Below are 27,281 nucleotides of genomic sequence, written 5' to 3'. Positions count from 1 at the left end.
AGTGATAATTGAACTTTGAAATGGTTACTTACAAAGATCCCTCCCTTCTAATTTTTTTTGGTACCCAGTTTCCATTTAATTTAATTGTTCCAAATATGACTTGAGAGTGGTGAGTAGCAGCAAGGAATCAACTGCAAAGGTGGACAAAAAAGAACGACCAGGGAAAGATCTCAAGCCTACTGATCCCGCCATCAAGTAACCCACGTGAAATTGTAAGTTGGCTACAGTGACGCAAACCAGACTTGCCCCCCACAGGATGCCAGCCACAAGTCTCCTTTGTAGTTTTTAGATGTGAGGCAATGGATCCAATGTTCTGTCTAAACTAAACGGTTTGGGAATGTCTTTTAAGTTCAGTACTCTTGGAGAGAGATTGTGTGTGGCAAATTATGGCTCCAGTGCCCTCAAATGGCACAGTGGTTTCCACAAATTAAGAGTTCAAGGAAGAACTGTGAAACCGTTTGGGAAGGAGTTCTGAAGTGTTTTTCCTTTTGCATTCAATTCAATGTCAACATACTTCCTATAATGGTATCCCCAGCATGAAGGCCATCCTGACACAACTCCTCTTCCACATTCTTGGTTTGTGTGCCCCTCCCCAATTTATGAACATCTCAGGTGCTAAACAAGAGATTGTATGGGTACATGCCAATTACATAACAACCCAGAGATTTCTCCTTGGCCCAAAAATATATCTTCCTAATTCTCTTAAGTATCATTTACAGTGGGGATACATGGTGTGTGTGTGTGTGTGTGTGTGTGTGTGTGTGTGTGTGTGTGTGTGTGTGTGTGTGTGTGTGTGTGTTAGTACTGGAGCTTGAATTCAGGCCTTAATGCTCTCATTTGGCTTATTCGGGAAGACTGGCATTCTACTCCTTGGAGACACACATTTCTCTCCACTTGCAGCATTTTGATCAAACCACTGATAAAATAATTTTTAAGATAGGATTTTTAACACATTAAGTTTTAAAAGTATCTCTGTTTTTTAACCCCCACCTCATTTTTCCCAAGGGGAACACTTGCACAGAAAATCAAATTATAACCATTAATTTATTTGGGCAATATACAATTAAATCAGGAGGGTGGACTGCATGTTCTCAATAGCCATCAATATCCAGTAAAATGGAGGCTTTAGTGCTATCTCCACTGAAAGCTATTACCTGGACATGGCTGCTTTTAAGTCAAGGATACAGAGATTTTTGCTCTCTGTTTGCTTCTTTGACTCTCAATTTCTTTTTCCCATTTTGCTGTATGTCGAGTAAAATTTTAGAGGCACTCACTTAAAAAAAGAGAGAGAGAGAGAAAGTATTTTTTAAAACCTATCCCATGCCCCTTCATTTTTCTCTATCACTTCATCTTCACAGAAAATGTCTTTCACATCTTTTACATAGCTGTGTGGGTAGTCACATCATGTTAGATGCCTACACAAATGACATATCCATTTCCTTTCGTTTATTTTTTTAAACTATTTATTTGTAGCTTTATTAATCTTTTTTATTAAAGAATTTATTAACATTGATTTTTATATTTCAAATGACATGTTTAACAAACAAGTATTCAAGAAGGGAATCTCTATATATAATCACTGGCACTTAGATGTTAGAACATAATTAAAATTAGGCTGAGGATTTGTATGTCATAGTTACATGTTAATCTATGTCATAAAACATTATGTCTATATAGTCATAAATTTTTATGTCTATCTAGTTGTGTTCATATTTCCAATACTATGTCCATAGCATTGGGTACGCAAATATTGAGTCCTTGCTCTTGCACTGTTTGGATCTAATAGCCACATATTAAGAATACCATGCACCTTTTGTTCCTTTGGTCTTGACTTATCTCACTCAACATTATTCGCTCTAGATTCATCCACTTCCCCACAAATGCCATTATTTTATCTTGTCTGTTGGCTATGTAGAATTCCATTTTATATATATATACACACACCACATTTTTTGTATCCATTCATCTGCAATGGGGCATCTGGGTTGTTTCCATCACTTGGCTATTGTGAATAGTGCAGAGATGAACATAGCTGAGCAGGTGTCCTTATCATATCTTGGGTTATGATGTTAAGGATAGATGCCCAGGAATGGTAGGGAAGGTCTATTTTCAGCTCTTTAAGAAACTTCCACACTGCTTTCCAGAGTGGCTGAACTTGCTTACAATCCCACCAGCAGTGCAGTAGGGTTCCTTTTTCTCCCCGACCCCACCAGCATCTGTCATTGTCTGAGTTCAGAATCTTGGCCATTCTAATTGGGCTAAGGTGGTATCTTAGGTCATTTTTATTTGCATTTCTTTTATGACCATGGATGATAGTCATTTTCTCATATGCTTTTCTGCCATTTAACCTCTTCTTTCGATAAGTCTCTCTTTAGTTCCCTTACTCATTTAGGGATTTGGTTTGTTGGGTTTGTGGGGGATTCGTTTCTTGAGTTCCCTGTAGATACTGGATATTAAGCATTTGTCTGATGTATTATGGGTAAATATCTTTTCCCTGTTGGTTGGCTGTCTCTCTACATTAGTAGCTATGCTTTTATCTGTGCAGAAACTTTTTATTTTTAGGTAGTACCATTTATCGAGTCTCTCTCCAATCTGTTGTGACCCTGGGACTCTGTTCAGGAATTTTTTGCCTGTGCCTATGAGTTTCAGTGTCTCTCCAACTCTATTGTGTAGCAGTTTCAGGTCTGATATTGAGGTCTTTAATCCATTTTGAGTTTAATACTTGTGCATAGTTTTCTGCATGTGGCTGCCCAGTTTTGCCAGCACCAATAATTGAATACACTATGATTGTTCCACTGCATATCTTTGGCTCCTTTGTCAAATACATGTTGACTATAGGTATGTGGTTTTATTTTTGGATCTTTTATTCTGTTCCATTGATCTTCTGGTCCATTTTTGTGCCAATACCATGCTGTTTTTGTTATTACGGCTCTATAGTAGAGTTTGAAGTCTGGTATTGTAATACCACCTGCATTGCTCTTTTTGCCTAGAATTGTTTTGGATATTCTAGGTCTTTTCTTGTTCCATATGAACCTTTGGAATATACCTTCTATTTCAGTAAAGAATGTCTTTGGGATTTTGATGGGGATTGCATTGAATTTGTATATCAATTTTGGCAGTATGGCCATTTTCACTACATTGGTTTTCCCTACCCATGAACATGAGAAGTCTTTCCATTTCCTGGTATCCTCTTTAATTTCTTTCATTAGGATTTTATAATTTTCATTAAATAATTCCTTTACATCTTTGGTTAAGTTAATTCCTAAGTATTTTATTCTTTTGGGGTCTATTGCAAATGGGATCATTTTCTTGATTTGGCCTTCTGTTTGTATATTGTTGGCGTACAAGAAGGCTACTGACTTTTGCAGGTTAATTTTTGCATCCTGCCACTTTGCTAAAGTGGTTTATTAGTTCTAGGAGTTTGGGAGTGGAGTTTACTGAATCGTTCAGGAATAGGATCATGTCATCTGCAAATAGGGATAGTTTAATTTCTTCTTTCCCTATGTGGATCCCTTTGATGTCCTTCTCTTGCCTTATTGCTCTGGCATAAGGGTTCCAGCACTATTTTTTGTTAATTTTAATATCTTTAAGTAGTTGTCCAGAGGATCTACCATTCAACAAATCAGCCCATGAAGTATAATGTGTCTTGATCAGCGATATCCCTTTCGGATGTCCATTTCTTCATTATTTTATTTGTATTTACTTTATAGCAAATTTATTCCCATGCTGTAAGATGTATAAGATATATATATATGTATATATATATATATATGGTACCTACATACATATATAATTCTGGGTAGTATTTTATTTTATGAATATACCATAGTTTGTTTATACATTCACCTATTCATAGCCGCCTCTTGAGTTCTTTGCAATTTTTGACAACTTTGAGTCCTGTGGACATGATTTCTCATTTCTCTTACATCAGGAGAGATTGTTAGGCTTATGTAAAATGGTTTCAACTTCATCAGCTTCTGAAACTGTTCTCCAAAGCTCCAGTATCATTATTTTTTTAATTCCCTTTACGTATTTAAGAATATTCCATTTGTTCCACATCATCAACACTCCTCAATCTTGTATGTAGAGTTTTCTCTTATGGTGGGTCAAATTTACATTTGCCCGCTTAGCCCTTACTGTGACACAATAACATAGGACACATGTGATCATTGGTGACATCCAGGATAAACACCTCACAACTGAATAAGCTGATAGGTAAGAAAGATCTTGGATCTTTAATGGTGGTCTCATTGTTTTTTTTTTGTTGTTGTTGTTGTTTTGCCAGTCCTGGGCCTTGAACTCAGGGCCTGGGCTCTGTCCTTGGGCTTTCTCAAGGCTAGAACTCTACCACTTAATCCACAGCACCACTTCTGACTTTTTTCTATGTATGTAATACCGAGGAATTAAACCCGGTTCTTCATGCATGCATGGCACTAGGCTAAACTCCTGGCCCCCTCACTGGGTTTTAAACATGACTAATAAAGTAACCATATTTTCTGGATCTTTTTCAGGTTATTTGATCATTCCATGGAAGGTTTTAAAAACTGGGAATTTATGACCATTCATTGCTGGGGAGAACGAGCAGCCGGTGACTGGATCCTTGAAGTGTATGATACACCCTCACAGCTGAGGAATTTCAAGACCCCAGGTGAGAAGAAGCTCTTTGGCTTTTAATCAGTTTATAAGATAGAAGAAACAATGTGGTCTATTTTGTCCAAAGAATATATTACACTTGGCTTAGTTTTATGTTTCTGTAACAGAATTCTCATCACAGTATTTTATATCTAACATACTTCCGAACATTCATGAACTTGATGCTAGCATCTGATTAGCGTAAGTGATGCTATTTAAGGTAGATGGCATCCTAGTAGAAAGAGCACATGCCAGAGTGACAAAGAGCTTGTGTAGTGGAGACCAAACACGTAGAACAGCCTATCTTTATAGAGAATTACTTAATACACTCAGAGTAGCTGAAGCCCATGACCTACTTATCTACCAGTAGCCCCAGCTATTAAAGGTTTTACCATACCACAGTATAAGTGTACAATACATGAACTACATCCCAACCCTAACAGCACTCAGATACCAGCATCAACATTTTTTATGTTATTTATTTCATATACATTTTGATCCATCTGCACATATTCTAAATCTCAAAACTATGTGGACACTGGGTTCTGATGGTGAAAACTGTGGTGGCTCATGTCACCATCCTAGCTACCCAGGAAGTTGAGATGTGAGGATCACAGTTCAAAGCCAACACAAACAAAAATAAATTCTATAAGATATCCTATCGCTAATCAATCACCAAAAAGTGGAAAGTGAAGCTGTGACTCGGAGAGGAAGAGTGCTAATCTTGAGCAAGAAAAGCTCAAGGACAGTGCCCAGGACTGAGTTCAAGCACCATAACCAGCACCCAGTTTATCTGATTTGAGCAGAAGAAGGGGAAACAGAGAAACAGTGGAACACAGGGTGAGCCAACTCACCAGTGATGCTCACTAGACAGTACATTGGACATGAGCCATACAACTTGAGTGGAAAAATTAGGGAGAAGATGACACTGGTAATCATTATCTGAGTAGATATTGAAGACGTAAGGGTAGAAAATACATGACAGCTGTTGATTGATGTTTCAAAGTACATATCCAATGATTCTGTCTACCTCCCTGTCCTTTCGAAGTCAATAATCCAGCCTTTCTCGAGAACCTGTGATGAATTACATGTTTTGGTCATAATTGACTCACAAGAGATGATAGGGTTTTTTTCTTTATTCTTTCCTCTAAATTTAATTGTCCATTTAGACAAGAAATTGAAGTTAGGCTATACCTGCTAATCTAGTTAGGGTCAAAGAAAATAAATGACTATCTCCCAAGCAGAATGAGCCCATGAGCCAAGGGAAATAAAGCCATTATGCTGTGTAAACTATGAAAATCATTAGCATTGGTGGCTCATGCCTGTAATCTTATCAACTCAGGAGACTGAGATCTGAGGATCACAGTTCAAAGCCAGCCTAGGCAAAAAAGTCCATGAGACTGTTATTTCCAATTACCCACAGAAGTGGAGCTGTGGCTCAAAGAGATAAAGTGATAACTTTGAGCAAAAAAGCTCAGGGACAATGCCTGAGTTTGAGACCCTGAGTTTGAGACCCCACAACTGATCAAAACCAAAAACATGGAAATTGAGATATTATCCAGATCTTAGTCTCAACCTCAGTAACTTGGTTCTCACCCCATGTGACTCTCTGAAGCTTATTTATGGCAACTGATAAGGTAAATAGCAAATCCAGCCCTGGATGGGGAGACCCTATTCCCTAGACAGGGCTTGACTCAATATGTGAAAACTAACCAGTTTACAGAAGGCTGAAATTGAGGATCATGGTTTGAAGCCAGACCCGATAGAAAAATCCTAGAGACTCCAATTAACTACCCACTCTCGTTCTTGTCTCTCCAGGTAAATTGAAAGAATGGTCCTTGGTCCTGTATGGTACGTCTGTGCAGCCATACTCCCCAACCAACGAGTTTCCCAAAGTGGAGCGCTTCCGCTACAGCCGAGTAGAAGACCCCACAGATGACTATGGGCCTGAAGATTACACAGGTGAGCTGCCTTTCCATGCCTTTCCACCACTAAGAAAATGCATACATCACCCCTGCCATGTGAGATAATGTAATATCATGTAGTAAGACATGATATATTATTACCTATATAATGCATACCAAAATAATATATTACTCATATTCTGGTATATTTTCTTCCATTTCCTCAACTATTTGTGTGTACATTAGCTTATTCGAATATCCATGTATAGTGTCCAAAATGAATACTCTGTACTATAATTATATTGTGAGTTATTTAATCCATATTCTAAGATCCCTAGTCTACACTGTTTTAAACAAGGTTCAAAGATGAACATTACATATCAATCTTTTCTGTATCTTTAGTGATTAGTTTAGAACAGAGTTCTGGTCTGAAATGTATCACATAAAGGGTCTACATAGGTGTTCTTCACCTGTAACTTCTCATTTAAACACAAGTCTTATACCCATTTTTATCTTCAAAGTAGCAACGATTGACTTATCAGTTTATAAGAATTGTCTGTGTTACTGTTTTACACTCTTGTTCCAAATATAATTTGTATTTTATAGTATTTTCAACCAGGAACACTATGGAAAAAGGTAGCATAAAATTTTACATTTGTAAATTTTTTGCACTTTTATCAACTAAATATTGGCTTTTGTTTTTTTAGCCATTAATTCATCTAGAACATTTTTAGCTTATTTTATTTAGTCGAAAACTGAACTATTTTTAAACTGGACATAGTGACACAAACCTATAGTCATAGCTACTTGTAAGGAGGTTTGAGGCCAGCACAGGGAAGAAGAAGAAGAAGAAGAAGAAGAAGAAGAAGAAGAAGAAGAAGAAGAAGAAGAAGAAGAAGAAGAAGAAGAAGAAGAAGAGGAAGAGGAAGAGGAAGAGGAAGAGGAAGAGGAAGAGGAAGAGGAAGAGGAAGAGGAAGAAGAAGAAGAAGAAGAGGCAGAGGCAGAGGGAGAGGGAGGGGGGGAGGGGGGAGGGGGAGGGGGGAAAGGAAGGGGAGGGGAGGGGGAAGAGGAGGGGGAGGAGGAGGGGAGGGGGAGGAGGAGGGAGAGAGAGGAGGGGGAGGAGGAGGGAGAGGAGGAGGGAGAGGAAGAGGGAGAGGGAGAGGGAGAGGAAGAAATTTTAAAACTCTTTCTCAACCAATGTCAAGGAACAGCTTCTGACACCTATTATCCCAGCTACCAGGGAAATACAGTGGCTAGGTGCAGTGGTGAGGGCCTTCTCATCGTCAGCAGCACAGTGAAGCACAAGTAGAAATAATCTAACCCCAAGCAAATAGTGTATAAAAGACTCCAATTGAGAAAACAACCAAGGTGTCCCAAAAGCATGGCACAACGTTGCCTCACCAGCATCAAGACCATGAGTTCACTTCCCAATGCAACAGACAAACCAACAAACAAAAAAGGAAACAAACAACCCCCCCCCCCAAATTCTAGCCAGGTCCTGGTGGCTCATACCTGTAATTCTAACTACTTAGGAGACTGAGATCTAAGGATCATGGTTCAAAACCAGCCCAAACAAGAAAGTCTATGAGACTCTTATCTCCAATTAATCACGAGAAGACTGGAAGTAGAGCTGTGGCTGAAAGTGGTACCATGCTAACCTTAAGCAAATAGGCATAGGGACAGTGCCCAGGCCCTGAGTTCAAGCCCCAAAACTGACAAAAAGAAATGGTTTTAGCCATTTTCTAAATAGATTAAATCATTGCTGAATCACTTCTTTTCCTTAATCAAGTTTCTACCAATGCCACTTTTTCTCAGTCATCAATGTAAGATAAAATTGATGCTATTTTATTTATATTCTTTCTCTCTTTCATGAAATGTAACCCAATACCTTGAGCATGCCCTATCAATGACCTACATCTTCAGCCCATTGATGTATTTTAATATTTGTAGAGCATACATAGAAATTTAATTTGAATTTACCTGCAGTCTAATAGCAAGAATTTTTTTTGCAATACCAAGTCTTTCCAGCTAAAACATTATTAATGAAATCTTTTAATTGTGCCAATGTACTTTTCTTTTAGCACCTGGGGTCTTATCGATCTTGTGATACAGAACATTTTATCTTGTATCTAGCCACAGTAATTATTCCCTTAATTTATTCATTTTACAGTTGATTTGTGGGATAGTTTAGAGGAGTTTTTTTTTGGAGAAAATAACTGCTTTATTTAGAACAAGAAAATCTACAAATGACAGAATTCTGTCAAAGGTATCTTCTTCAAGCAAACTAATGTACACGGTCACTTCTATTTAATACGGTGGTAAATGGTATATAATAATCACTTCATCTCTGCATCCATCACTTACCAACAAGTATAGACTTTTAAACCATTATTTTGGTCACTTGTTAAAATCTAAGTTTTCAGGAAGGAAGGAGAAGAGAAGATAAAGACTTTAATCTTTTTTAAGATTTTTTTGTTGGTGGTGTTGGTGGCTGTGGGCTTGAACTAAAAGCCTGGGTCTTGTTCCTGAACACTTTCACTCAAAGCTAGTGTTCTGCCACTCTGAGCTATAGCACCATTTCCTTCTTTTAAGATTTATAAAATAAGCCGGGCTTTGGTAGCTCACACCTGTAATCCTAGCTACTCAGGAGGCTGAGATCTGAGGATCAAGGTTCAAAGCCAGAGCAGGCACAAAAGGACCTGAGACTCTTATCTCCAATTAACCTCTAGAAAATGAGAAGTGGGGCTTGGCTGGAGGGTAGGGTGGTAGCCTTGAGCTGAAGAGCTCAGTGACAGTGCCCAGGCCGAGTTCAAGGCCCATGACCCAGAAAGAAGAAAGAAAGAAAGAAGAAAGAAAGAAAGAAAGAAAGAAAGAAAGAAAGAAAGAAAGAAAGAAAGAAAGAAGAAAGAAAGAAAAAAAGAAAGAAGGAAAGAAAAAAAGAAAGAAAGGAAGGAAGAAAGAAAGAAAGAAGGAAGGAAGGAAGGAAGGAAGGAAGGAAGGAAGGAAGGAAGGAAGGAAGGAAGGAAGGAAGGAAAAAGAAAGAAAGAAAGAAAGAAAGAAAGAAAGAAAGAAAGAAAGAAAGAAAGAAAGGAGAAAATCTTTGACTAATTGATTCTCTACCCAATGAATGACCTTGCATTCTTTATACAGTAAGAAGTTACATCTTCCAGAAAATCAGTTATTGTATTGTATAAGAACAAGAGACAAATGTGAACAAAATCAAGAAATAAATACTCTAAAGGGATTAATAACAGTTGAATCATAGCAACCTGGTATTCCAGGTAATATTACTTATAACTAATGTTCTGGCATGAAGTTTTTAAAAATTTTTACAAAACCAGGGTATTAAAATGGCAAGATTAGTTATTATCAAGATTTTTGTGACAAAAGTCCATAAGATAAATATATATTTATAATTTCCACTCAGATTTATAAGTTTCCCCTTTGGGACAAAATAAACAAAACCCGAACACCATAAATTTCACTAGAAGGAAATAAGAAAAGCTCTAATCCCAGATTTCAACAAATTAGCATCACTATCTGTAGATTGTTCATTTGTCCTTGTTATTCTTCTGATTCCTATCTTATTGTGTAGGCTGCTGTTCTTAGTAGGATCAAGTCCTTCTGAGATATAATGATTGTGCAATAGTTAATACATACAGCTTTGATAATAGACAATTGTTTATAAATAGAAATAGAATGTACCTGGTAGACAGGAAATATTTCATCCCTGCAGTTCTGGGAGTTTTCTCTAGATGCTGAGTAAAGTGTACCTCATTAATCACCTAAAAGAATATCCAAAATATTCATAAAGTTCCTTTTATTCTAAGCAGGTAGTCTCCTAGAGTTAATCACATGCTTAATATGTGAAGACTAGCAGAGCTAAGCAGAGCTAAATTGTGTTAGATTTTGTTTTATCTTATTTTGCTCTGGACTTATAGTATTGCAATTTATGCTATAAATAGCATGCTTTACAAAATTTTCTTGTTGTTGTTGCCAATCCTAAGGCTTGACCTCAGGGCCTTGGTTCTGTCCCTGACCTTCTTTTTCCTCAAGGCTAGTGCTCTACCACTTGGTTAGCTTTGAGCCATAGTCCTCAAATCTCAGCCTCCTGAGTAAGGTTAGTGAGTTAGCAAGCCATTTTTATCTTTTTCTGACCCATAAATGGAGCACAATTCTGTAACATTTAACTCTGGTCATATTCAAGTTCTGCTAATGTTTTAATTCAACTTTGGATTAATATTGTTAACATTGTGAACACAGTTGCACCTCTGTGGGGCTTTTCTGATTTCATCTCTCAAACATTGATATTGGCTCTTAGGAGAGAACAAAGACTATTATTTCATGACTATCCTGTAATCTACTCTGCTAGCGTGCATCTGGGACCATTTAAGATTATAACTGAAATAGCAAAACATGTGAACCTGCCATAAGAGAATCTTTTGAGCACATATCAAAAAAAAATGTTTGTAGGATTTTATTAAAGTCTAGAAGTCATCTGGTGAAAATTTAGGGCCACCCATGACTCCTTTCCTTCCAGCTATGATTTTCCCAGCATTTAGAAGCCAGCCTGACTAGAGGCACAGATGGCATTATCATAACCAGATCTCTACATGGTGTCATTAAGTCCCAGGGACTATGAAATCCCCAGGTGATGAAACATAACTCTTAGACAGCACAGTCACCATCTCACTGGTGTGTGATGGTAGATAGCTAAACAACAACAGCAACTACAATAATAATAATAGCTTGGAAGTTTACTTTGGAGATTAAGGTTGCTGGGAAAAACAGAAATAATGTCAAATGACTTTCAGTTCATCGAAAATGTATTTGAAGTCTACAGTTCTTTACTTATTAAGTAGCTGTACAGAGGAATTGCAATTCTATAAGTCAGGTTAGGAGTACAATGCTTCCTCTTTTTTGGGGGAGAAGGGGGCAGTCCTGGGCTTAAGCTCAGGGCCTGAACACTGTCCTTGGACTTTCTCAAGGCTAGAGCTCTACCAGTTATGCCTCAGCACCACTTCCGGCTTTTTTTTCTATGTATGTGGTACCAAGGAATCGAACCTGGGTCTTCATGCATGCTAGGCAAGTACTCTACCACTAGGCCAAACTCCTGGGCCAAGTACAATGCTTCTTGATCAGTGTTTCCCTTTCCTTCCTTCTTGAATCTGCAGCATTTTCAAATGACATATCTCTATTTAAATCAAGAGGTCATTGCAGGTGCAGAGTTCGCCACCTTTACACAAGATATTTGTTCATCCAAACTCTCCTAGGTCTATGAGAATAAAGCAGCCACTGCAACTCTGGGAAAGTCAGTTTTCTCATCAGTAGGTTGATTTGGTTTCTAGCTTCTTTTTCTCCAAATCATATTAACATTCTACATTTTTGCAATTCAATAATTATAGCATATAGTTCCATAATGACTAGCAGATCTTGTAGGGCTCAACAGTAAGGCTTTTTGATTAAAGCAAATAGGATTCAAAACATTTCTGGGACCCTTGATATTTGCATGTTTCATGTAATTATTTATTGATAGTCAAAACCATGAATTTTCAGTGAAAAAGAACACCAAGATTATGAGATCAAATGCAATAAAATGTGAAAATGAAGGAAATTAAGTTTTTAAAAAATGGCTTAAGGAGCTATTAAATTCTGTTCAAAAGCTTTTGATCAGTGACAAAATATTCTATCTCCCTGGTATTCTTTTTCCCTCCTTACTATCCATTCTCTCTAGTTCTATATCAAAGAATATGTAGCCAGAGAAATTATGATCCTTCCTTATAGGCCTAGAATTCCTTAAGCTAGCTTGCATTTTTCTTTAAATTTATGTCATTTTCCTTTGCTGAGTTGCCCATTGGCCCTTAAATTGCATGCAATTTTAAACCTATTATCTGTGCCTGAAGTACTTGCTTTGTGATCCAAGACTAGATGCTGATAAGCTTCTACGCGAAGCCATAATGAAGTTTCATGCTAGCCACAGTATTTCACAGGTATTCAGTGGCTTGAATGACCTTTGACAAGACAGGCTATCTTGTCCAGGGGTTGCTTAATAACCTTTTTATCTCTTTTGTCAACAACACCTCATTTTTCTATAACTCTCACATTTAAGTCTTATGCATATTATTTGCAGTTGTTTGTTTGTTTGTTTTACCACAGTAGCGAATTCACAGTATGTGAATTCAAAAAAAACTTGTTAGTTTTCCCAAGGTAGCCATATGGGTTTTGAAGACCCGGTCATGACTAGAATTTGCATGCTTAATATTTAAGCAATTGAGGTTTTACCAGTAAAACTCAATAGTTATTTCTGGGCATACAGCCGCCGCACTGACCATTATTTCTTGGTCTTAAATTTTTTTTTCAGTTCTTGAGGGTGAAAAAAAACCCTAATTTCAAGGTTAAGCTGATCTACTAGAATCTTTGCTTTTCCCCGCTAAGTTTCACTCTGATGTCTTTTGGAAAGGTCCCTGTGACCCTGAGTGCAGTGAGGTTGGCTGTGATGGCCCAGGACCAGAGCACTGCAATGACTGCTTACACTACTACTACAAGCTGAAAAACAACACCAGGTAAGAGAGAGGCCTCATCAGGTCCCCACAATGTGGGCTGGAGATGAAATTCCATGTTCTTTCCATCCCCTTATTGGCCAGAAAAACAATGACACCAGTGCCCTCAAACAGCTGCAATGTTCCCATGAGTGCCACATGCCCTGACACAGAAGTAATGTGGCTTCACAGGCCTGCACACTTCCTTCACAAAACACAAAATGACCACCTCTGCCAGGAAACTGCAGCTCTTTTCTCACGTTTAGAAGGCTCATGCCTTATCTTTTCCATTCCATTGGATTTCTTTTATTTCTTAGTTGGCAAATACAATCATATATATGTGTATTTAAATACATACTTAGATGTACTTTATGTACAATATAATTTTTATAATTATATAATTTATATATTATTGTATAAATTATAATGCACAAGGCGGGACATGACACTGTAAAATGTCCATCTATTATAGAATGACTGAACCAAGCTCTTTAACATATGCGTTCCTTCACATACTTATCAGTTCATTTTTTTAAAAATCTACTCTTTTAGTTGTTATGATCGCTATGTTTTAACTTTAGCCACCGCGTTGTGCAGCAGATCTCCTGAACCCAATTGTCCTAACTGCCGTTCTTCTCTTTATCCCATGGGTATTTGATACTCTGGTTGTATTTGTCCCTTCATGAAAAGGTCAGGATCTGGGCCAAATTGATGCTTTAACACATTCCCTAACATGCAACAGTGCTGATCTTACCTTTTTCTTCTGAGCACTGGGGCGGATTTCGGTGCCCTGAAGCGCCATACTCTGCCTAGAACTATGCCTATATATTCCCAGTAGGTCCAGGCTGGGAACCAAGGACTATCCACCCACAGACCATCCTCCCTAGACCATGTCCCTCCTCTGCCCCACCCTCTTCCTCTCCCATGAGGCCAGGCAAAGGCTCACTTTAAGAAGTACCTTCCAGTGCATATGTACCCCAGATACCCGGATATTTCCCCAGAAGCTTGGATTCCTGTTTTAAGTGCAGGCTGGAATTTCAGTTCCTCAAGGAAAAGGTCCTTGGCTATCTCAGTTCCCTTTCTTACCATGTTAGAAAATGCCTTATATTTCATTGCCATTTAGTCAAATATCTGTCAAATGAATAAATGAAGCCCTGTCTTTCAGTTGTGGGCAACAGACAAGCTATCTAGAAAAGATACAAGTTCTCACAAGAAACATGAATTTAAATGTATTTGTATTAATTTGGATGAGACTATATATTCCATCCACATGCAGACACAGGGTTCAACATTCAATATTACAAGGAATCACTTATTGAGGAGATCTTTTTGTGTATATTCATGGTTCCCAGGTACTTTCCCTCTTAATCACTACCCCAAGCTTACTCAAGACTCAGTATCTAACCACCATCCCTCTTAAAGAGGTGCACATAACCTAGGTTTTGGTTAGGACCAAACTACACGTTAATGGGTAGACCAGAACTATATGGTTGTGTTCCTCCATGAGGGCCTTGTGTTACTCCATCAGCAACTTCACAATTTGCATGTGGCCCTCTGGATTTAACCTCATTATCCTCATTTAGACTTGATCTTGCAGCCAAGGTCAGCTCATGCTCTGCTCTCCCAAAGGACTGCTGAAGACCAACTAGCAGGTGGCCTAACCTTCTCTTTTATGTGCTCCAATACAGGATCTGTGTGTCCAGCTGCCCTTCTGGCCACTACCATGCAGACAAGAAGCGATGCCGCAAGTGTGCGCCCAACTGTGAGTCCTGCTTTGGCAGCCACAGTGACCAGTGTCTGACCTGTAAATATGGATACTTCCTGAATGAAGAAATCAACAGCTGTGTCACTCACTGCCCTGATGGGTCATATCAGGACACCAGTGAGTTAATGTCAAATATTTGAGTTTTCAGATGACACATGGGGTTTGCCCTTGAGTGACCTTGAGAGAGATATCTCTCTTTCTCCTCAATGAAATATGGATGTTACTTCATATCACACAAGATCTAAGTCCTTTTTGAGACATTTTCTAAATGTGACTTTCATGTAAGTAAGGAATGAACTTGGGTCAGAAATATTTTTTACTCACCTATGACGGCACATGTTAGAAGACAACTGCAATCAAAGGTGATCAGGTACTATATAAGCCACTAACAAAGGCAAGAAAGAAATCCTTTTGTTGAATTAAAAGTAAAATTGAATAATTTCCTGCCTAACCATGCCCCACTGTATCTGAGAAGAGGTATTTTTTTCCTAGTGGGCAGAACTACCACCAAGCAAAAATGTGGTTTCTCACCAATTATAATAACTCAATAAACAAAGATACATTGCCCTAGAAAAGTAGATAGCCTTTAAATAGAAATATTAGTACTCCCATTTGGCACTCGAATAGCTATAGATAATCTTTGGCTTTATTTCTGTGTTCTGGGTAATTGTTCTCCATTGCAGCTTATCATGACTCTGAAATATCATGTGTCTACACAGCCTAAGGAAACCTAAGCTTAACAAAACAGGAGTTCTTTCAAAAAAAAACCCACTGGGAAATAATGCCTGAAATGGGTACCCCTGTTCTTAAATCCTGAAAAAATTGCAATTCTCAGTGGGGCATGGTGTAACTCACCTTGTAATATCTTGTAATTCCAACATTTGTGAGTTAAGAGATGAAGGTGGAAGTATTTACAAATTTCAGGCCAGTGTGGACTATGAAGGTGAGACAGAGACAGAGACATGGCAGGGGGAGAGGAGGAAGGGATAGGGATGCAGCCGTGGACAGCCACTATTTTCTTAGCACTGCTTTTGTAATCCTTACATAGTGGTAGTGTTCTAGCTCCATAAATTGGAATCTGAGTGTTGAAATTAGGGAACCCCGCTTACTAAAGCACAAGGGAAGAGAAATAAGCCAATGAAGCATTCAACTAAGAATTAAGCAAGCTGTGGCTATCTTGTCTGTAGGATGGCTGATATATATCTTGTTTCAGTGTAATAATTTATGTCTATGTATGATAACAAATGGTGATCCTGGAACTTTTCCTGCAAATTTTCCACTTAAGGCCATGGGTCTTCTATCATATATTAGAAATATTGGAACCTCTCCACACATGCTTCTGTGGAATCCATTTTGCCCCCATCAATATTGTTTTCTTTTAATTTCTTCACAGAGAAAAATCTTTGCCAGAAATGCAGTGAAAATTGCAAGACATGTACCGAGTTTCATAATTGCACAGAATGCAGAGATGGATTCAGGTAAGAGAGGGGAGGAATTCATCAAGTCACAGAGCACAAGAAACTTCTCGTTACAAACAAAATGGAAAACAGAAGGAAAAACAAGTAAATAAAGACCTTTTACCTTCTACCCTTGATGTGACAACCATTGAAGCATTTAACTACTACTCCCATTAACTCTACTGTTAGGTTGAAAAATTGCATGTCACCTTGGCTAAGGAAAGGTTATTAACTAAGGATATTCTCTGGGGAAAAGATGACTCAGATACATGTCAATAAAAATGACCATTTGACAGGCATCTTTCATGCTTGGTGACCTGTATTGTGTCAGTCAAGGATTGCTGTGCAAGTAATGCTAGTGAATTATATTTAATCCACCTGATTAATTCCCTGCATGGTGCAAAGTTATTCCCTTATCTTTACTATTTCTCTGCACAAGCCCAATCATTTGCTTATCTTAAGTACCTCAGGCTTGGCTCTATTATACTGCAGTACACACATAGATTTAACACCACGAGACATTTTCATTGAATAGATGACTTACTCATTGCTGAAGCTGATATTTACTAGATTGTATAAGAGAACAATCTGCAACTGAAATGAACTCAGTCTTTGACTTCAGCAGAAAAGGTCAGTCCATGCTGAGTGTGAAGTGGAATCCTGGTTTTATGTGGAGTGTGAATTCTCCCACATTGGATTTTTTTTGTTTGTATGTGCTAATACTGGGGCTTGAAATCAAGGCCAGGATACTCTCTCTTAGCTTTGTTACTCAGGGTTGATACTCTACCACTTTATGTATTCCTTCATTGTTGGTGGGGTTTTTTTTTGTCTTTTTAAATACGAATCTCACAGTCTTTTCTGCCCTAGCTGGCTGGAAGCCCCTGATCCTCGTATCTCAAGCCTGCTAAGCAGCTAGGATACTAGGCATGAGCCACTGGAACCTATTGTTAGATTCCCATTAAGACATGATAGGGCATATATTTCTACCTCTCATCAGAGATAAAATATACATGGTCCATACAGTTTCCAAGCAGAGAATTCTTCACATGAATTCGTTTCAGGAGATTATTTTCACTTCCATTAATTGTAGATTTATCATAGATTTATTCCTTTCTTCCATTAATTTTTCCTTCCTTTCATAAATTTCTTTCTTCCATAAATCTCTAGACTTTGATCTTGCTAAATATCTGCTTTTTAGCCTCCTACTTCTTGGAGAAGCAGAAAAGTGGCGTAACAGAAAGAAGAGAGATGTGGGCTCAGCTCTTCTTCTGTTCTTTGTTAACTGCATAACCTTGAATAATTCACTCAGCCACTATTGGCTCATGTATAAAATGGTGATAATAATTTCTACTTTGCTAGATTACGATAAAACTAAACTATGATAACATTTATGAACTACTTACTCCAGCACCTGGCACATAATTGGTCCATGTGTAACAAAATGTCTTAAATTATATTCTTTATTTCTCAAAGAACATTTTGAAGAGTATGTTAAACCAGTGCCAATAAAAATATGAGCCCGTGTATAACTTTAAATGGGCCAGTAGCCATATTAAAACAAGTAAAAAAGATACCGAGGAAATTGATTTGAATAAAATATTTTATTTGCCTTAATAAATCCAAAATGTTGTTATTCCAACATGTGACCAATATAAAAATCTTCTAGTGGGGTATTTTATATTCTTCTCTGCTGGTATAGCAAGGCTTTTTATATATTTTTACTAGTCTATATTAGTTGTACAAAGGGGTTTCATTTTTATATTTCTAAACCTGCCTACAGGGTACTTAAGTCAAATACCCCCTACTACTGTTCCCATGTTAAGTCTTTGAAGTCTGGTATATATCAATTACATTCAGTTCTGACATTAACTCTTTGGATAAATATCTCTATTTAAGATGAATTTTGTTTGTTTGATTGGTTGGTTTTGTATGTCAGTACTGGGGCTTGAATTCAGGGCCTTATGCTCTAGCTTTGCTTTTTCAGCTGGTGCTTTCCTACTTGGATCATACCTCCACTGCCAGTCTTCGCTGCTTATTTGGAAATGTGTCTCTCTGATTTATCTGCCAGGCTGACTTCAATCTCAACCCTCAGGTTTCATCCCTCTGAGTAGCTAGAATTACATGTGTGAAGCCACTGGCATCCAACTCTAGATTTAGCTGCTTTGAAATCTCATTGAGAGAACCACACAGCTAAGCCATTCTCATTTAGGTCTAATATTTTATTTGTCCAATAAATCATACCAGTACACATTTTTCAAATGTAGGCTTCCATTTTTAAAATTCAGCTCCTTGACTAGCCACCTTTCAAGGACTCAGTTGCCACAGTGGACAGCACAGGACTAAATTAACCAGTGTATGCAAGAAAGAAAGTGGTCTCAGTATCAGGCCTCATCAGGCTTCGGGCTTGATGTCTGCTCTTATTATCTGTCTCCCTTCATTTATCAGTAGCCACATGGTTCAACCTCTGTGCCTATTGGATAGATGTCATCTCAGAAACAGTATCCTTTCATTTAAAGAAAGAAAGAAGAAAATGACAGCTGTTTTTATCACTGCTAAATTTTGAAGTGTTCATTTCTTCCCATGAGAGGAGCTATTGGGTGCAATGACATTTTTGCTACTGTTGTAGGAAAGGAAAAAGATGTTTCTTTCCTTGTCATTTGAAATGACAGTTCTTGGACCAGCGAGAAGGTCTGTGCAGTGTGTAGACTTTCAGAGAAAAGTTCTTTGAGGTTCCTACAGTTGACCGTTTGGCCTCAGGAGACCTGTAAATATTTTTTACTACAGGCTAAGAAAAAAATTCTGGAAAAGTTTCTGTGCATAAAATCCAGAAGGCAAATGAATTAAAATGCTCATGAGAGATTGCTAGAGAGGTATTTTTTTTACTTTCTTTATTTCCATAATTTCCCCATTTTTTAATGAGCATAAGGAAAAATAAGTTTTAATTTTTAAAATGAGTATCATCCTCAGGTAATAATAGTTTATCATAGGCTCTGTCAATGACAAAACCTTTTAAGAATATATATCTATATATGTGTATAAATATGTTCATATATGTGTGTGGATATATGTGCATATATGCATATGTGTGCATGAATATTTGCACATATAATGGAAATGAAAAGCAAGCATATAGCCTTTAGGAAAACCAATCAATTGACTGTAGTTCTTACACAGAATCTTGCTGTCTTCAGTTCGATGATGGAGAATTTCATCTCTGTTTCCAATCATAGTAGTTGTGATTATAATAGTAATATTTTATGCTAAATATTTTAATATATTTTTATTCTTTGGATTTGTTTTTAAACCATCAATCAGTAGGCTAAGAAAATAGTATATCTGATGGCCCAGGAGTTTGGCCTAGTGGTAGAGTGCTTGCCTAGCATGCACAAAGACCCGGGTTGGATTCCTCAGTACCACATACATAGAAAAAAAACAAAAAGCTGGAAGTGGTGCTGAGGCTCAAGTGGTAGAGCTCTAGCCTTGAGAAAGTCCAAGGACAGTGTTCAGGCCCTGAGTTCAAGCCCAGGACTGGCAAAAAAAAAGAAAGAGAAAGAAAGAAAGAAAGAAAGAAAGAAAGAAAGAAAGAAAGAAAGAAAGAAAGAAAGAAAAGAGAAAAATAGAAACAAATTATTTAATGTGGTATAGATTAAACATGGAAATAATAATATGACTAAGTCAAGCAACATAAGTAAGGTTATTTTGCTAAATTCCTGTCATTATGATGTTTAAAATGAATAAATCAAGAAATAGAAGTAAAGGTATATTGGAGTGTGTGTGTGTGTGTGTGTGTGTGTGTGTGTGTGCTTACACAGTTGTAGAATTGAACTCAGAGCTAAGCACAACCTTTACCTCTAAGCCCAAGAATTTTGTGTGTTTGATAGGACCAACAGAAAGTTAAAATCAGATAATCTAAGTACATAAATGATTCCCCCGGGAAGTAAGAGTTGGGAGCTGGGTGGAATAACCATTACACTTCTGTTTAGTTGCAGTTCATTTCATATGCTCTGAATGTGTTTTGAATTATAGAACATGGTGTAAGCTTATTGTAGAGAAGATCTGGATATTAGAGCATTACCTGCTCTATGGTTAGGCAGTGTGATTAGAATCCTACTCATTTTAAAACGTACATTAAAATGTTAAGCAAAGTATGAGTGTCTATCAGTCCAGTGAATTCAGAACAATGTCCCTAAAGCTTAAGCAGCACCTGTACATGCTACAGATGTGGTTATAGGAATCAAAATGGAAAACGAGAACACCAAGTCATTTGCCTTGCTTTGATTCTTTGCCAAATCCTCTGGTCTCTAAGGCTGGTGTATGTGTTACTGTGGAGTTTGGGCGAGTCAATGCTCACTCACTTTGATCACACAAGCTGCTCAGAGCTTTTTTTTAACTTCTCCCAGCCTGCAGGGGTCCCGGTGTACTGTCACCTGTGAAGTTGGACGCTTCTTCAATGGTCTGGACTGCCAACCCTGCCACCGCTTCTGTGCTACTTGTGCTGGTACATGATCTAGCTTTCTTCCATTTAGTCTTTTCTTTCTCTTTTGGCTTCTATTTGGCCAGTTCTACCTACCAATTATGCAACCTACTCAGTGAATTTAAAGAAAATGAAGACCAGAGTATTTTGGTAACCATGTATGTGGTTTTGAAAAGCAAACCCTCTCTCCATCCTTTCCTTACTGCAATAAATATCCTAGCGATAGCTTCTTCTCATTCTAAAGACAGCACATGTTTTTAGCAAATTGATTTGAAATAAAACAGGAACTTCACCAATCCTACCTAAAGTAGGGGGTAGGGGGCACAAAAGTAAATTATGGCTTGAAATTGTGACAGACCGGTAAAGAAGCAGCCAAACCACAGCCTCACCTGAAGCTTTGTTTCTCCAAGGGGCCGGAGCTGATGGGTGCATTAATTGCACAGAAGGTTACTTCATGGAGGAGGGGAGGTGCGTGCAAAGCTGTAGCATCAGCTATTACTTAGACCGCTCTTCAGAGAACACCTACAAGTCCTGCAGAAAGTAAGTGCACCTGTCCCAACTCTAACATAACACGGAGAAAACACACTGTTTCTAATCATGAGACATCAATCCTCATTTAACCATTCATCCTTAGGCATTACCCTATGACTTTACCTTGACTTAATAATCTGGTGTGTTGTTTTAAGACAAGATTTGTTTTTTTGTATCCTCTTCAAAGGAAGACATTAGCAAGCTGATAGTAACAGGCCTTCTCATATGTGAGCAAGATGCGCAAAAGCATTAAACACGAGTACATTCTTCCTGCAGATGTGATACGAGTTGCTTAACATGCAATGGCCCTGGGTTCAAGAACTGTACAAGCTGTCCCAGTGGGTATCTCCTAGACTTAGGAACATGTCAGATGGGAGCCATATGCAAAGATGGTGAGTATTACTGTCCATTTTGATCTCTGAGCAAAGTGTGATCTTTCTACATTAAGGTTTAACATCATTTCTATTTCAAACAAGCAACTAATAAGCATGCGTTCTATATAACCTGCCAAATATTTTGCTAACATTCATTCATTTTTAATATGCCTTTAATGAGCTGAGAGTTTTAATTTTTTATTCGCGTATTTATTTTGAGACACTGTCTCACTATGTAGCACAGGCTGGCCTACAACTTTGATACTCCTGTTTCAGGCTCCTGAGTGCTGGGATGATAGGTATATGCCATCATGCCCAGCTGATTAATCACCTGTCACCCACTGACCAAGATGGCTCATTAGTTCTTTTAATTAATAAGCCTCATTTCTTTGAGTAGAAAGTACAGTAGTACTCTTACACTACTTGTCTGTGTGCTCTTCCCTCATTTTCCTACAAGGCCCACAGTGGACATTAGTATATGCCTTTGGTGCGTTTTGCATCCCCTGGTTGGAACAAAGGCATAATGATGTGTACTCCACATTACAATGTCTTAACCAAGCCATTTCATTGCCCTAGAATCCTTCTGGGCTCTATTTGTTCTCTTTTCTAATTCCTACTGTCTCCGCAGAATCTCCTTTTGCAAAATGTCATATAGTTGGAATCATAATGTGTAGGCTTTTCTTGTTCATTTTGATGAATTTCTTTCTAGTTTTTACCATATGTACTTTTTATTCCATTTCTAAAAGCCATGAAGACTTTCATATCCTTTTTATAGTAAATAACATGCATAAAATTTTCCTTTTTTTTCCCAAAGGCTAAAAGGACATTTTGTGTGTGGGTGCGCGCGCACGCACACACACACACACACACACACACACACACACACACACACACACTGCTTTGGGGTAAAACTCAGGGTCTTGCACTCTCACTTGACTTTTTTGTTGACAGCTGGTGCTCATCCATTTGGGTCTGAAACTTCAGTTTTTATTATCAGTATAAAACCAAATTATGAGGATTCTTTAAGTTTGGTGGGCAGGGGAGTGCCACTTTTACTATTTGGATTTTTTGTCATTTTCATATGTAAGTGATAATCAAATGGGATCTGAATCTTTCAAGAATCCTGAGTCTAACACCGAATATTCCAGTTTTCCAGAAGGGAGAACCAAAGATAGGGGGGGCTAGAAAGCTATAAACAAAATATAGGACTTAAGCATTATTGAATTGTGATTCAGAACATCTTTGGGACTCACTACAATTAATAGAAAGTAGTCATTTGTGCATACTTTAGAAAGTAAAAAAATAGAAGATGCTTTTCTTAGAGGCAAAATGAAGTTTATTCTGTCCCTTCAATTGAATGCCCCAGAGAGATTACCTTTTACTTACAAGTCTGGTTCTTTTACATCTGAATACAAGTGAGCAGAAAACTGAGGAGGACAAAGGATTGAAGTAGGACATTCACCACCATATTTCAAAGGTCAAGTCCCTTAAAATCCTTCACCATACACCAGTGGCTCACATCTGTAATCCTAGATATTTAGAATTTAGATCATGGTACAAAACCAGTTTGAGAAAGAAAGTCCATAAGTCTCTTATGCTCTAGCTAACCACCAAAACCCAGTAGTGGAGCTGTGGCTCTAATGCAGAACATCAGCCTTAAGCATAACTGTCACGTGAGAGGGCAAGGCCTCAGTACCCTACACACACACACACACACACACACACACACACACACACACACAAGAGATTCTTCATGGCCCATGACATCTGCCTGTAAGAATGTACTGTTTATGCCTTTTCAATGGTTATATTTCTATGATTCTAAGACACACTTTTAAGATCTTGGAAACCAAATGCATCTTATAATTTATGGCAACTGCTTTTGACTGGCAGATGGTAAACAGAACATACTCATCACTATCTGGATATGAGGCTGTCTGGATATGAGTTGGCCATTCTACTAAATTACTAATTAGCACATGGCTTCTACTTTCTTAACAGTAGTAGAATAGAGCTTGAAAAGTTTAAATTATTATCCAGTACTCAAAGGGAGGATCATTATATAAGCATAGAAACAAAACTGCACATTATATGACAAATACTGTTATTAAAATTCTAATTGATCAGGCAACTGTGGTATCACAGTTTAGTTACAAAGCTTTATTTTCTTTGTCATACCTAATGATGCATTTGAAATCCTTCTGTCTTCGATTCAATGAAATATGTCGTAAATGACTGATTATTCTCTATTCTTTATAATTCTGGGGGGGGGAGGGAATCCTTGCTTGTGATATTATTGATTTCTAATTTATTCTTTCTCTAATCTTTTTTTTTCCCTTTCACAATGGATACCAATCACATATACTGCTGGACTGCAATCTCTCTTCTTGAACAACAATGCTGAAATCACTTTGGGTGGACCCAATTTTCTCCTTGTTAACTGCTCCTGAATGACCTCTTCCCATCCCCCCAATCTGCCTCTCTGGCCAATCAAAACCTCCCTCGGTGTTTGTGCATCATGGGGCTTTCACCTCCACTCCCCCTTCTGTCTTGCTGACTTCCTGAAAAGCAACGGAAGAGTCCTGGGCGGAAGGAGGCTTCTGTGTGCTTGTGAAAAAGAACAATCTGTGTCAACGGAAGGTTCTTCAACAACTCTGCTGCAAAACATGTACATTCCAAGGCTGAGCAGCTGTCTTAAATTTCTTTGTTCCTGTAGACTTATAGATTATTCCATATTATTAAAAAGAAAAAAAAGCCAAAAAAAAGCAAGCCACTTCTCTCTTTCTTGCTATCTTTTTTTTTTCTTTCTCTTTCTCTCTCTCTCTCTCTCAAGTTTGTGCAGGGAGATGCTGGTGAACTTTTGTTAGAACTTAAATGGAAAAAAAAATGAACCTACAACAAGCCTACCTTTTAGAACTGGGTGTTTAAGTGCTAAACAGCCAGAATTACAGAGACAGTATTGTATGACCAAAGTATTTGATGCCAAAATTTGACTTTAAAAGTAATCATTTGATTTCCTGCCCTGAGTGTTGAAGGTCCTTTTCTTACTTTTTTTTTTAATTTTCTTTTGCATCTACTTGCTTGTTTCCCCCTTTGAAATGTCTAAAAATATTTTTCCAAACTATCACAAGAATGTACATAGATCAAAATCAAACAGCAAGTTCTGATATCACTTATTTTTTATGCTTGAGCCCGCTCCTGGGGGAAATGGCAGGAAACTGGACCTGAGGGCTTTGAGAACATCCTATAGACTAGCATTCAGTGTTGTTTGTCTTAGTGTTCCATAGCTTCACATCGATACTTTTTACATGTAAGTTACTTGATGCATTCTGTACTAGTCTTTGCGTTTTACTCACTTGATAAGTCTGTGCCACTGGTTTCTATTGGATAGTCTTGCTGCTACTGGTTTTTTCCATAGAAGGTTGGGTTGTTTTATACACAGCTGGTCTAAAAGGATTGTTCTACGCCAAACAACTGGTGATGGCAAGAATCCAGAGTACAGAGAAGAGCTGAGACTGGCTCAGCTCCCCTAAAACCTAGAGAGTTAAATTTCCAAACCCTGCACAATCTTTTGGTGCTATCTAGCCATTATTCCCATAGCCTTTCCTTGAAGATCATCAGAAATTCCATTGATCACAATGGGAAGCATTTTGGATACGATGCAGGAAATTTCTTCCTGGAGTCAAAAGTTTCTAAGAGGTCCTTGTATTTTTTAAGAAATGGAATTTATTTAAATCTATTTAAGCTTGTGCTCAACTTAGCCAGGCAATGTTTTTCAATGGTGCTTATTAGAAGTCTTTTCATCTTGTCATTTGAAAACAACTAATAATAAAACTGGAAATTGAATATGGGTGGCATGATTGTACCCTCAGTCCTGTATTTTTTCACTCTTTGGTTCCTCTCTCACTAGGCCATGCTCTTACACTCTTGTCCATTGAATGTTGATGAAGTCACCTGGTTTTGTTTTTTTTTAAATGTTGGGGGGGGTCGTTTGTTTGTTTTCTCTTCTTTTCTTTAGAAATTTCTTCAGTCAGTGGTTTTCTCCATAAACATTTCATGAGCTGTAGAAGAATGAATTACAAGGAAACTGTTCTGAATCAGTGGTTAGAAATGAAGAAACCTGGTAGCTCGTTTTACAGTTCCTCTGTGAAAGGGAAGGGAGACTGATACCAAGTTTCTTTATTTTTTTTATATCAAATCTCCATGGTGACCTCATTTGCTTTGGGAGGGACCAGCCAAATACTGCAAGCACTAAGCTTTAGAGAGGTTTGCTTCCAAGATGCCACCGGCTTTGCTGCTGAGAATGATTTAATATAGGCAAATCTTGGGAGGAAATAGATGAATGCTAAAGTTGTCATGTGAGCTGCAGGCTAATAAAAAAAAATCCTGCCTCAAAAACATTCCTAGACATCAAAGTTAACTGCCAGTCCAAGGAGAATAATAAGTAAATACTCTTAATGACCCTCATCCTAACACTGTAATGATCTTGAGTCCCATCATGATTCATAAGTAACTAAGCAACTCATGAATTTGCTGATCATCTTCCCCCTTTTCAACACTTCAGAAGAAGTTAATCTTGGGGAAAGCATATACATTTGGCACTTTAAAGCACAGTGTTGAAATTAACAGAAGGAACCATGATCCCAAAGCAAGCTCAAACAGACGATAGATTTAGATTTGCCTGCAAATAAATCAATAATGTGTGAGGCACAAGGTCACAATGAAAAAGAGAGGAAAAAAAGATGTCTTTGTGCTTAAACACCTAGCCATCCATGTGGCAGACAAATTCTTTGGGGTCCACCAGTGCATTCTATTCCTAACTTGGCCATACAGGGTGCACCTCACAGGATTACCAGTTCAAAATATTAGTGTTACTGCCTCATCTATCTACATAACATTATTAACTAGAACATAATGCTTTCAAAGTTTAAGTTAATGTTATATATTATGTATAAATATATATATATATTCATAATGAGATATATGTAATGGATAGTACAATGTTTGCAGATGTGATAAATGCTCTAACCTTCTAGAATCAAAAGCCCTGTCTTCTGTTCTCTTTTTTTTTGTCTTTTTATTTTCAACTCCACTAATGAAAAATGACCCATTGTTAAATCTCAACCCACTTTACTGAAAAAAAAAATACTGTACATGTGTAAAATGTTCAGTTGTTTTTTTTGTAAAATATAGTCGAATGGTTGTAATTGATACTGGCCAAATTCAATGTTATCCCATATTTTATTTTTTCTATTAAATTAACCTAAGTTCCTGTTTATTTCATCTGTTCATACTCACGTATAAACATCTCTGAAAGGGTAAGGTAATCAGAAACTTCTCTGTTTCTACTTCCATGCAGAATATGAAGGAAAGGGTAGAGATGAATGAAGGGTCTAAGGAAAGTGGACCGGAGTGGGGATTGGAAAAAAGGGGGAAGCAAACAGTTACGTAAGAAAGAAACGAGTTAGATCTAGACATGAATGTATGGCAAGTTCCATTTTTAGAAAGCAAGCATTGAACAATATCCATAAGAGCTTGTCATGATTTCTGTTAAGTTGTGCAAATGTTGGTGGCCAGGGTTGAGATCACCTAGGCCTGTATTTTG

The 27,281-nt window shown here is 37.8% G+C and overlaps 1 protein-coding gene across 1 annotated transcript in view; it reads left to right on the top strand.

Annotated features, from left to right (window-relative positions):
- LOC150065030 (proprotein convertase subtilisin/kexin type 5) overlaps window positions 1-26,954 on the top strand; it is a 279,024-nt gene extending 252,070 nt beyond the window's left edge. The window contains exons 13-21 of the mRNA XM_090329624.1: window positions 4,512-4,648; window positions 6,451-6,594; window positions 12,997-13,099; window positions 14,764-14,957; window positions 16,234-16,318; window positions 20,698-20,795; window positions 21,182-21,311; window positions 21,579-21,694; window positions 24,246-26,954. Coding sequence (XP_090185750.1) covers window positions 4,512-4,648; window positions 6,451-6,594; window positions 12,997-13,099; window positions 14,764-14,957; window positions 16,234-16,318; window positions 20,698-20,795; window positions 21,182-21,311; window positions 21,579-21,694; window positions 24,246-24,361 — 1,123 coding nt within the window. The 3' untranslated portion in view covers window positions 24,362-26,954. The remainder of the gene's footprint in view (window positions 1-4,511; window positions 4,649-6,450; window positions 6,595-12,996; window positions 13,100-14,763; window positions 14,958-16,233; window positions 16,319-20,697; window positions 20,796-21,181; window positions 21,312-21,578; window positions 21,695-24,245) is intronic.
- Window positions 26,955-27,281: the final 327 nt, after the last annotated feature.

The sequence above is a fragment of the Megascapheus bottae genome, chromosome 3, assembly GCF_031878675.1.
Source record: "Megascapheus bottae isolate mThoBot1 chromosome 3, mThoBot2.hap1, whole genome shotgun sequence".
Classification (NCBI taxonomy): Eukaryota; Metazoa; Chordata; class Mammalia; order Rodentia; family Geomyidae; genus Megascapheus; species Megascapheus bottae.
This window is presented reverse-complemented; position numbering and strand designations above follow the sequence as displayed.